Consider the following 12,667-nt stretch of genomic DNA (forward strand, 5'->3'; position numbering starts at 1 on the left):
CCTAGTGCCTAGGTGCCTCACTGTTGCCCCAGAATCGCCTAGACACCTTGACAACTATGTTCTTTATAAAAAGAAGTCAGATTGTTTTTTCAACTTTAATCTCTCTCTCTCTCTCTCCATAACCACCATTCTCATCCCCCCCCCCCCCCCCCAACTTTTTAAATTAGCAAGGCATTTAAACGTACAAATGAAGCTAGAGTATGGCATTTTCTCTCTCCCTTTTGACCAAATTTCCAAATGCAACCTAAGGATAAGAAAGACTTCTGACCTAATCAATCCAATTGGCACTGTCATTAATTGAATAAACAATCAAGTCAATATTTTCCTTTTCCTATTTTGTGTCTTGGATTAAGGAGTGGCCTGCAATATACCTGCATCACATGACAGTAGTTGCCATTTGGTACTAGTTCTCCCATAGTCCCATAGGTCATGTCCTAGTTCCTCATGCTAAGGTTTAGTATTGTATCTGGAATCTTAGATTCAGAGTTTTATTTTTTTATTTCATTACTGGAAAAAAAAGTAGAGGTTCCCTCAAAAATGATACCACCCTATGTCCAGAAATGATGAAGTTTAAAAATATCAACAAAATAGCCTCATATGAGTCAAAGAAAACCTGATTCCGTTGACCCCTAAAATGAGTTTGATTCACTCCAAAATCCTTCGGAGCATCTGCTCACATTATCATGCTGTTAATCTTTCCAATAATTGCTTCAACTGGAAAGATTTTCCTTGTTTTTTGATCATTAACAGCAGCTTTCATTAAAAAATAAAACATATTATAAGAGATGAGAGCTAAACTTTCTTAACTCTCAACAAATTAAGTGTTATAATTGAGCCCCCAAAACAGTTTATTCCTACTCACCCCTTGTTTAGCTAGAATATCAGCAAAGGCATTGGCAGTTCTTGTAAATCATATAAGTCTCACATCCATGTTTTGTGTCAGTCACTTGAATTTCCTCCTTTCACTTCTGTAATTCCAGAGTCCAGCTTCTTCCTTTTGCAGCTATCCCACCACCAACTTTGAGTCACCTCTTATAATCAGTTTATTGCAGTTCATATTCTTTGCCCTTTGCACTCCTTCCATTTAAGGCCATTATCTCAACCCCTAAAAAATCCCTACACCAGTTGGCCCTGAAAATAATCCGATAATTCTGCCTTCCTCATTTCTGAAAACATCTTCAATTCCTGAAGGACATGGATTCCCTGCACTGCTCCCATCAAAATTCAATTTAATGAAACCACTATCTGGTGGAGACCAAGAGGGGTTTGTGACAGACTTAAGCCAAGCAGAGCATGCCACTTCCTTGCACTTTCTCATAATGTCCTTTGTTGAAAATTGGCAAAAAGCTCCAAGGATTTGACCCATTGAACCACCCTATCAATAATTGTTTCAATAACTGCATATATGCTTCTTTCCTTATTTGAGAATAGTCTTAGATTCCTTTCCTCCCAAATGTGGTCCAATTGACAGCTAGGGGTGCAAATGGATTGGATAATGATCCGATCTGATCCAATTTGGTTGAATTCGGATCACCCCTGTTCGGGTCTTCGGATAGGATAATAGGATCCGATCAGAATCGGATTGGATTCGGATCACCCCTATCCAATTCGAGAAGATCCGATCCGATATATATTATATATATATAAATGTAAATATATATAATACATATATATGTTATTTATTTATTTATAAATATATTTTTTATATTATATTTTTATAACTTTGTTATATTATTTATTTTTTTATAACATGTATAGATATTATGAAAATAATTAAAAAATACTTTTATTTTTTGTTTTTTACTTTATTTAAATTAGTATATTTTATTTTTCTTTTAATAATTTATTAATTTTTAAAGAAAACAAGTCGGATCAGATCAGATCCGAAGATTCAACTTACTGATACGATTCAAATTCAAATCGACTTACTGACGGCATCCCTTAAGCATCTCCACACTGTTCTTCCCCTTGTCTTTGGCCAACTAAAAAATGTAGATACAAACAAACTTTGCACATTAGGTGGGGGATTCCACCTATGCCCAAACAACAGGAAAAACCATTCCTAAACAGAGTTTACAAGGGGTAGGAGATTCATAAGTGATAGCAAGTTTCTCCATTAGCCTTACAAAGAACACACCAGTTCAGGGAAAGGCACCAATTGGGTCTTTTTCTTTGGAGCAAATCACAAGTATTTATTCTTTTCAGGAAGACTTCCCAACAAAAGCCTCCAGTCCTTGGGGGGTGGGGGTGGGGATTGGTTTACTACAAACCCAGGAAAGGGTTACCCCAGACTATTAGAGGGTTGAATCAAAGCCTTGAAGGAGGAACAGGAGAAGGTACTGGTGGGGGAGAGGGTCCAAATTCGACTATCAGAAATGGAGGGATCCAAGAAAACCCCTTCAACATTATGAAGCAAAACCAGGACATTATTTAGTTTCAAATCCCTTGGTCCCCTTCTGAACCCCAGATCCCAATCAAACCTAGTTCTGGAGTTAGATGGAACAAGAAGAGGGGATAGTCTCATTTTTTTCTGATGAATAATGAATGATTTTATTAGAGATTAGAGAGCACAAAAGATATACACAGAGAGTTTCTCAAAATGATTTTATTAGGGAGTAGTCTCATTTTTATACCTTGACAGGGCAAAAAAAGATGGGAATTTTTCTTTCAAAGGAACATTACCCATTCCCAAAGCTTGATAAGGTTTCTAGAGGACAAACCATACCTAATGAATGGTAGAAAAGAAGGAAGAATAGCATCCATAGCCTTCTATGGAGAAGCTCTTGTCACCCTGGTTGATACTCCAGCATGAATAGTCTCATTTTTATACCTTGACAGGGCAAAAAAAGATGGGAATTTTTCTTTCAAAGGAACATTACCCATCCCAAGACTTGATAAGGTTTCTAGAGGACAAACCATACCTAATGAATGGTAGAAAAGAAGGAAGAGTAGCATGCATAGCCTTCTATGGGGAAGCTCTTGTCACCTTGGTTGATACTATAGCATCCCAACCATCCTCTGCAAGCTCATGAATGCTTACCACTACCTTAGCCCACAACTTATCCCTATCCTTTGGTGATCTCCAATGCTTTTCTTTTCAAATATCCCTCTATTTCTTTCTTTCCATAACAGCATAGGGTTAAAGCAGCAAATTCCGTAGAATTTTATTTTCACAATAAGCTTTCCACCAACAATGAGGCCCAACAAATTTGAAAGATTTTCAGGGATAGCACCTCAAAAGTTTCAAGGAAGAATGACCAGATTACATAGAGACCTTGCTATGAATTAAAGCATGTTTCATGGATTCTTTCTCTAATCCACACAAGCAGCAATGTTATCATGATAGTCTCCTTAATTAGATGATCCAAAGTGAGAATCCTATTCAAATCCCAAAATAACATTGCACATAAAGGATACTTTGGATGGTACATGGGCTTTCCAGATTCTTTTCCATGGAAATGATGAGTTTATAATTCCCTCCAAGATCTGACTATAAATATGCCTGAGCTATCCACTACGGAATCTGGAATCCTTAACCAAATGTTGCATCTTTTTTAACTCAAAAAGAGCAGCAGAAGACACCCTTTCCCAATCAATGATACTTCTCCTGAACCTGGGAACCCATACTACACCTTAACCCTGACATTAATAATACTGCTGACTGGTTGCATTCTTCTTGGTGGCTATATTGAAAAGAACAGGATAAGCTAAGATCAATGAATTGTCCCTGCACTACAAGTCACTACAAGTTCTTCCAAAAGAAAATATGATTCCCTATCCTCTGATTGTATTGAATGTGGTCTAGAACTCATTCTTTATCAATTGCTTATTTTTTCTGTCATTTAACTTTTTGCTCATATGAAAAAGTTGGGTAAATAGAGCAGAATCGAATGTTGCATAGGAGTTCAGTTGGTCACTGGAAGCCTGAAAACCATATGCTTGAGCAGCCTAGTAATGGGGAAGCAGGTCATTTTCTTATACTATTAGTTTTTTTTTTTTTTTTTTTTGATAATTCCTTGTTCTATTAGTTATCTTAATATTTTTACTGCTAATAACTGCAAAATACTTATCTTTGCACTAGGCATAATAAGTTCTTAACTCTTTTGAAAGAGCTAAGGCAGCTTCTACTCTGTTCTTAGGGAATTTTGATTACCATTTGGATAAGCAGTCTGAAAGCAAGGACTTAAAAGAGAAGAGCCAAAGGGAGGTAACGATGTTGAACCAGCTGGAGCCTCTTGCACTACAGGCACTTCATGAACTTGTATCTCTGGTTCATGACAGTGTTGAACTTGCTGGTCAAAACCACCCAGTGGATTCTGCTTCTGACAACTCTGGAGTTAGTATGAAAGAAATTGGACACCAGAAGATTGTGACAGCTGATAAATTTAACTTGGAGGATGATCCGATCGCTAACATCCTTTGGCCTCTTGAGCCACTCATGCTTCACAACATCCTTATGGTCATGGTGGTAAGGTTAACATCCTCTTTTATGGCTATAGTTCTTTCTTCAAGTGAAACTGTTTTGTCTTAGTGCTGGAAATTATCTTCTTTTTCCCCCTAACATCATCATATCATGATGATTTTGATAGTTTTCTGTTCCTACCCATTCTTATTTTACAAAGAATGGGCATTTTATGTTACAAATTTGAGCTTATTCTGTATATTTTAACAAGAGAAATGTGATAACATGTTTTATTTGACCTTTGATTCTTCATTTGAAGATTTTCCTGTGCCTTTCTTGATGAATCAATCAGAATGTAGTTAACATCTTGACCAGGGTTATTGCAAGGGGTATTTGTTATAATTAGACAGGATTATGAAATTACTGAACTACCATGAAATACCTTATGTTTTGGTTGCCAACATTTTCTCAGGATGGGCCCTATCAATCTTCAAGATTCAATTTCATTAGTCTGGATTTGATTTTTCCACTCAATATTTATGGGGGGCAATGAAACAGTAACTTCCATTCCATGATATAATGCTGAATTACGAGTTTGGTGGCTATTTCTTGCATTTTCTTCTCCTATCTAAGATCTTTATATCTTGTTGATAATTTTATTTTTTGATCAATAACAGTTAATTCTTTTTCATTGAAAACAACTTTTATTTGAAAGTCATGTTTGAAGAAATGGATGAATTTCTTGTTTGTTGTGCACAATATCATTATTATTTTCCACAGCCTTCAGAAATGCATTACTTTTTCAAGTCAATACCTTTTATTGCTCTTTTCAGCACAATTTCCCAAGAACCTTGGAAGCTCTAATACTGCACATGCTTTCACCAGTGGGGGCAGAAGTTCTTACCCAGAAATTTGATGACATGGACAAGCAGATCACAAAAGAAGAACAGTATATTTTAACCCACATACCAACTGCTTTTCTTTTAATTTTGTCTGCAAAATTCTCACTTGGGATATATGGATCAACGGGCCAGAAAATGGGCCTGGTTCATGTGAATCCACTCAGCAGCTTCCTTGTTCATTGTTTTCTGCCAGGAACAAGTTCTATCAAGCATTTTATGGTGTATTTGATGACCAGTTTGCTGCAATGAATGCAATTCTTAATGGGAAAGAATCATTTGCGCACCAGGTAATTGGTCAATCCTAGTTCATTGAACAATCTACAATAGGGTCAAAGGTTCAACACAATTACCAACACCCATACACATCTTGGTTTTGAGGAATATTATACATTGTTAATATAGAATACATCCTGATAGTTTTGAGCTACACTTTTCACATAATGACAACTTAATAGCAATTGTCACCAGAGGCTCTTTATAAATTTGTGGATCTATGATTTGAACACCCTGGGAATATAATTTAAACCTTTGAGATGGGAGCCATCCAGGGGCCATTGTATGGTGCGTCTCAGAGCATCTACCTTGTGCAAGAAAATGTCAAGGGTTAGGTCCATATGACCATATCCAGTCCATCCCTCCCAAGAACCCAGATAGCAGGTACCAACCTTGGGTATGGCCCTTTGAGAAGAGAAACATGGTTTAAGCTTCAGATTGTAGTGGTTTTGTGTCAGTCCACAGAGCACTTTGTGGGTGAGTACAGGGATGGTTGGGAGTTGTTTCCTGATTTTCCTAATACCAGGGATTTTGGTGCATATTTGCTTGCTTTATTATTATTATTTTTTTTATCAGTAATGGTAAATTTGTGCAACCTTCAGCTCCCACAGAGCCAGTCCCACCCTCAGCTATCAATCAATGAAGCCCGATACAATTGTTCCCTGGAAACCCCTTGTTTGGCTAGAGCATCAGCCAAACCATTTACTAACCTATTAACCCATATAAATGAGGACAACCTTATTTGCTAGCTTTCTAATTTCTCTTGGTGCTTGTCTATATGTCCATCTCCCCAGGCTTTTTTCTAGCGTTGTTTTGTTACCATTGTTTTTTTTAATTTGTACTGGACCTGTAGAAAAGCCAATTCCTAGTTCCTGCGGTTAGACTGGGTCAAGTTGGACTGGATTTATAACTGTCACTACAATTCCTGCTGTTGTTATTGCATCCATAATTCCATATTTGTCCGCAATTACCTATAACTCGCTTGAGAATATGCTGATGAAAATAAGGTTTCCTCAGCTTTGCAACGAAAAAAGATGGAACATGTTAATTTTTGAAGCTGCAGAATCTGTATCTATCTTAGAAGAGGAAAGAGAGGAGGTGAGGGGTCCTCTCACCACAGAGCTCACACACATCTTCTACTTCTCATTTTTCACACATGGTTATTTATTTTAAAATTAAATTATAAAGATATAGGGAATTATAATAAAAACCTCTTAGGTATGAATTTTCTCTAATAAAATCATTCTTAAAACCCCTCCCCCCAATGGTTAATGTTTGTACCATCTCTTCCCTATTAAATCCCTTCTTTGGCTCTCTTAATAATGCAGGGGTATAAATTAGATGGGTTTGGGTCAGGTTAAGAGCCAACCCGACCTTAAATATAGAACATGGGATCCAACCTTAAGGGTCCTCTTGCCACAGACTCACAGATCTCACATAGACATCCTCGCCAAAAAATGTTAAAACTCTCTTCTCACCCCCAAATAATTTATGTTTGTAAAATTTCCCCTCCCCATTAAATCTCTAATTTTCCTATTAACATTAAATTAGATGGATTGGGTCAAGTTAAGAGCCAACCCAAGACTAAACTTACACATTGACCCTGGCCTGGATGCAAACTGATGTCGAAACCCAAATTTGCCAATTCACACCTAACCAAAATTCTATTCAATCCATGCATTGCATGGGTTTACTTGTTTAATAAATATTGTCTAGGATCCGGGAAGCCTCTGTGAAGCTCTGATTGTATATGGAGATTTGACATGCAAATAATGGTCTTTGTGCTGTGTTACAGGCATTCAGAAATGTGTTGGATCTCTACTTGGGAGTGACTTATGATGGATGCAAGCTACCAGTTCGGTGAGGTATCTTAACCATGTGCACTACTTGTGAAACTATCCTGGTTGTCGGGTTTTTTTTTACTTATTTAAATTTTTGTAAAGATCGTTATGTTCTCGAATCTCGATAGTTGCCGCTGAAATATCCATAGCTAATTTTCAGTCTTTTGACGATATTTTTTTTCCCTTGTTAGTCTGAGATCAAGTCTTGTAATATACACATGGAGGAGAATATAAATGATTGTCGACTTTAGATATCCAAGGAGATGATCTACAGTCTAATATTTGCCATATGGTGCAGTTTCTTCTCGAAGTTGTTCTTCACTATTTGATTGGTGCAATAGTATGAACTATAAGCAAAATTATATAGAAAATAAGAGAAATGATTTAAGGAACATTATAAAATGGTTTATTTATTTAATTATTTATTATTCTACATAGGCGAACTTAATAGACAACATATTACAACATGCCCTTGCCTCTCGATCCGTAGGGACTTTCAATGAGGATAATTCCAAAATTCAAAACTAATCTTTAGGCTGTATTTGGTTTGATTGAGACTTGTACAAAATTCCTTAACAACTTTCCGTCAACGTACTGTAACCATACGTCCATGGCCCATAATCCACTCATCCCGATTTGTGTAATTATTTTGATGAAAGTTGGTTCTTTTTTTTTTTTTTCTTTTTAGTTTATTCATATACTTGCAGATTTTCCATCTTCCACGTATAAAAGGACAAAATTTGCTCCTTAGCTTTGTCTGATATGGTAAGTTTCCAATCGGGCCTGTTTTTGCCTTTTTAAGGCTTGGCAGTACCGCGTATATCAATGGCCTAATCATAGTGATGGCCTTGGGTTCGGCCCACTATTCTGATTTGCTGAGTTACATAAGAAAACACATAAAGGTGCTTATCGAGTAACTTTCAGCTTTGCATCATTGCATGTGCACTCAATAGCCCTGCAACTAATACCCACTTGGTTCATGGTTAAAACACCATTTTGGGCCCTGGATTCGTAATTAGATGGTCAGGGCCATATTAGTTAAAGCTTTTGTTAATGTAAGTATGGGACCAGGCGACCAGCTTATATCTGACCAATGGGATCTGGGCCATTAATATATACCGGTCCCATCCAATTCAATGATTGAGCTTGTGAGCTATAATCCAGTTAATATGGGTCTTGTACTTCGTGAGGACAGATTGATGCATTCATGTGGACTGTGAAAACGAATCTATGGTGGCCCCGTACATGCCAAATAATCGGCTTTGCATCTGATTCTTCAACCACCAATTTCTTCATCTTTAATTGAATTCCTAGTCAAAGATCAGAAGACAACAGTTTGCCATTCTGGCGCTTGCCGCTTGGGCTCTGATGAGTATTCCTCGGCCCTTCCAAGAAAAGGGCCGCCCCTAACCGATGGAAAGAAAAAAAAGGTAATGTCTCCAACAACTCTTTGTACTTACGTATAAAGAAAGCTCAATCATCAATTCAAGCATTTAGCACTAAGTTTCGTAAACCCTAGGGGTTCATTTCATTTTGAAGGGATGAGAGATTCATCATATGGATGGTCCAATCCTGTAGGAAGGTTGTGCGAAATTTCAAAAATTTATCTCTTCCATCTGGGAATTGCGTTTCCTATTTTAGAAAACAACATTTTCAATGATTAATTTTGAACCCAGAACCGGACCAAATCTGAAATTAAAAGAGATGAGAGGGATATACCTGATACGAAGTAGTAGTAACTCCCAATGAAAGTATTCACACCCAAGGAGAAAACTAAAACCCGTTTCCATTGAAGATGACATAATGTGAGATGAAACAGGATCAGTAGGATGGTTCTTCAGCAAGAACCAGGATTCTTCAGCAAGAATCGAATAGGGGCTGGTGAGCACGACTTCATATTATTTCTTCAACCAAGAAACGATATCAAGAACCTTTCTTGATCAATTCCACAAGAGGAGATCGAACTGGGTATGGATGGCAATAATGGGAGAGAATTCTACAGATTGTTGTGTGTCTTAAAATTGAGGAATTAACCCTCTATTTATAATCTTCTTTGGATTAGCCTCCTAATTTAATTAGGAGAGAGTTTTTTTATCCAAATATGATATTTGGATCTTGACTTTTAAATGGATAAGACTTATCTTATCCTTTCAGCTAATCCTAATCAGATTATAAATCAAATTTTGCCTCCTATTTAAAGTCTTCTTTGGATCAACCTCTTAATCTAATTATGAGAGAGTTTCTTGATCCAAATCTGATATTTAGATCTAGACTCTTAAATGGATAAGACTTATCTTATCCTTTTAGCTAATCCTAACCAGATTATAAATTAGATCTTGCCTCTTTTTACTTAACAATTTAAGCCCAGTTCAAATTGTGCTTTAGGCTCATTAAGCTCATGTGCTCACTTACCCCTTAACTTGCTGCCCAGTTGGCTCTCTTTGTATGGTGTGTGACTCAAACATTAATCTACACATCAGCCACATGGGATCAGCCCAACCTTTGTTACAAAGCTTGACCGAATTCACTATAGGAGACAGTGAACCCTTGAGTCTCTCACCATGGGCTCTTAATGGGCTTAACATTTACACTAAATGGTCATTGGGTCCAACCACCTTATGGAAACCAAAGGACTGTGGACAGATGCAAGATTAGTTTATCAGGTATTACCCTCAATGGTCTTATACTTAACCTCTCAGCCCATAATGATCAAACACTACCCGACAAGAGATGACCTCTCCCTCGACTACAAGGAACAGTGTTACACTATCTACTCACATGGATCACAGGAATTAAAACCTTTTGCAAAACATTTTGAAATCATAATATATATATATATATATATATATATATATATATATATATATATATATATATATTGCAAAACAAATCTCAACATTTGAAATCAACTCCCGATAGTTTAGGTTTCCATCAGAGAGAGTGCATTCCCGGATCATTCACTTTGTCCAACAAAGGGGCTGATCCTTTCACTATGATCACCCACTCAGGTGAATTCTTGGACTGTCCCAACATACCCAGGTTTTGACCCCCTTTAAGGATCTCATTGATTGGCATATCAAAGACAGTCCAATCCGACACCTAGTGTAGTACCATAATCGAGTCTAGGGGTCAGGTGTAATATTTTAGTTTTGCCCATCTATCTCCAAAGTCTAGGGCAAAATTGGAATTTGGTTTGGTTTAGGGTTTCAAGAAAAACCCACACTGCATGTACCTCAAGTTTCACCCTGATAGCTGAGATAAGACACCCCAACCAATTTGGCAGCACATCAGTGTCTAATTTAAGATTATTACATAGAAACACACCATAATGACATGAATCAATTATGAACTTTATTAATTTATAATAAATATCAAAAAATATATCAATCTGATTGGAACTAAGGGTGTAACTATTTAACACATTGCCATCTTATATCCGTTATTAATTCTTAGAAAGTAGCAAAAGGATAAAGGGAACACCCTATGAATCTGCTGTGAAACTTGCCCTGTTTATATTATATATCTTCCCACCCAGTTCCAGAGAAAAGAAGGTTTAGAAGTTAGGACCCATTCCCAATTGGACTGAAAAGGTCTAACAATATTCTTGTTGCAGGCATCCCAGACTGGTCGGCAGCAAATTTCACAAAGATGGGTCATAGGTATAATCAAGATGCCCATGCCCATAGATGGCAAGAATTCTCTGTTTCCAGGGGGCAACGTGGAATGAGCTTACACAGCTTAACTCCAACTGAACTATATTCGATAATACCAGGTGGGTATTGGTAGCCAAGTAGATTCTGATCTGACGTCCAAAGGCCGGGATCCTCTCATGTGAGATGTGGGTGGGGACTGGGGGAGCCCATCTTCATCAGATTTTTCTATCTATGTCCATCTAAACACTTACAGTCGGGACAAGAAATGATATTAAGAGGCGATGGGGTCAAATATGTTTTGGGAATTGGGGTAGGATGCCAAATATTATCAACATAAAGAAAGAAATAGGGAATCTAGCATAAAGGAAACCGACCTGAGCAGAGATCATGCTTGGGAATCATCTGCTACACCTACACATCTGAGTTGTGAACCAAGTTCTGGACTCTGCAGTTAGCAGCAGCAGCAGCAGGTGAGGGACCCACCATCTTTCTATAGTCTATACCCACCAGCACCAGCACCAGCACCAGCACCCCCTCGATCTGCAGAAAATGCAGCCGTGTGGTGTGCATTACCGGCTACGGTAAAAATCCTTTTACAAATACTTCTTCTGTATCTTTCATTCACTCGGTGCGCTTCAAAGTTCTATCATAGAGTTTGGATTCTTCTCTTTGACCACACTCACGCACCCTCACCAACAAGCATATGAAGCATCCACCATCCATCACGCAGTAGCTCCTGATGATCCGAACCCGCCCTTTTGAGTTTTGACCGATATCCGGTTTTTATAACCCGGTTGATTCTGGGTCTGGGTCTGAGTGGTTCCAACTTTAAAGAGGATGGGTTATGGGTATACCCGGACCCGACCTTGGTGGCAGTGGCACAAAAACACAGCCACACCACCAGCAGTACTGGTAGTAGTGGGTAAAAGGGTGGATGTAGGTATCGTATTGGGATCTGCAGCGAAGGGGCAAAGAGGAAAAAGCATGGAAAAGCAATGGGTCGGGTAATTATTAGGTTTTGGAAGAAAGGGGAAGAGGAAAAAGAGGTAAAGAAGAGGGTAAGAGGGGTTGGGTCATGGGTGGTGACTGATAAGATGAGATGAGATGAGATTCCCTTTAATGAGCGATGCCATCTACAACTTGCTTTGCTAAGAAGGGGAGGATAGAAGAGAAACTTTTGGTTTGTCTGCTTGTGCAACACCAGTGATAAAAAAGAGATGCAGTCTTTTTTAGCAGGCAAATGGCATGTATTGTACCTTAACCACTGCAACTTACATATACTTTCTAAAAGCTTGGATATCCAATTAGAATACCCAACCCTACCTTCCTTTCTGTAATCCCTAGGCATCTCTCTCTCTCTCTCATCCCCCTTTGAATATTCATTATTCAAAAACTGATTTGTTGGGTACTTTTTGAGTATTTCTTCTTTAACTGCTGCACCATTTTTCTGTTGAAGTGATCTCTTAGCAGCTTAGCAACTCTCTCTCTCTCTCTCTCATCCAATAGAAGGATTGAGTGGTCTCAACAGATTGTATCTGGGTTCCAGTAACATTTAGACTTTGTGTTATAATTCATCTTAAATGGGTATATTTGTTG

The 12,667-nt window shown here is 37.9% G+C and overlaps 1 protein-coding gene across 4 annotated transcripts in view; it reads left to right on the plus strand.

The window, feature by feature from the left end:
• Positions 1–7,706, plus strand: part of LOC148879122 (2-oxoglutarate (2OG) and Fe(II)-dependent oxygenase superfamily protein) — a 42,550-nt gene extending 34,844 nt beyond the window's left edge. For 2 of the 4 annotated variants that reach the window (XM_088960520.1, XM_088960523.1), the window contains 5 exons: positions 3,885–3,966; positions 4,140–4,468; positions 5,236–5,351; positions 5,498–5,591; positions 7,373–7,706. In XM_088960520.1, coding sequence (XP_088816646.1) covers positions 3,885–3,966; positions 4,140–4,468; positions 5,236–5,351; positions 5,498–5,591; positions 7,373–7,441 — 690 coding nt within the window. In that variant the 3' untranslated portion in view covers positions 7,442–7,706. Of the gene's footprint in view, positions 1–3,884; positions 3,967–4,139; positions 4,474–5,235; positions 5,352–5,497; positions 5,592–7,372 lie in introns of all 4 variants that reach the window. The other 2 variants (XR_016104125.1, XM_088960521.1) reach the window with 2 other exon arrangements.
• The last annotated feature ends 4,961 nt before the right edge of the window (positions 7,707–12,667 follow it).

The sequence above is a fragment of the Nelumbo lutea genome, chromosome 1 (genome assembly GCF_056320005.1).
Source record: "Nelumbo lutea isolate HS-2025 chromosome 1, American lotus-T2T, whole genome shotgun sequence".
Classification (NCBI taxonomy): Eukaryota; Viridiplantae; Streptophyta; class Magnoliopsida; order Proteales; family Nelumbonaceae; genus Nelumbo; species Nelumbo lutea.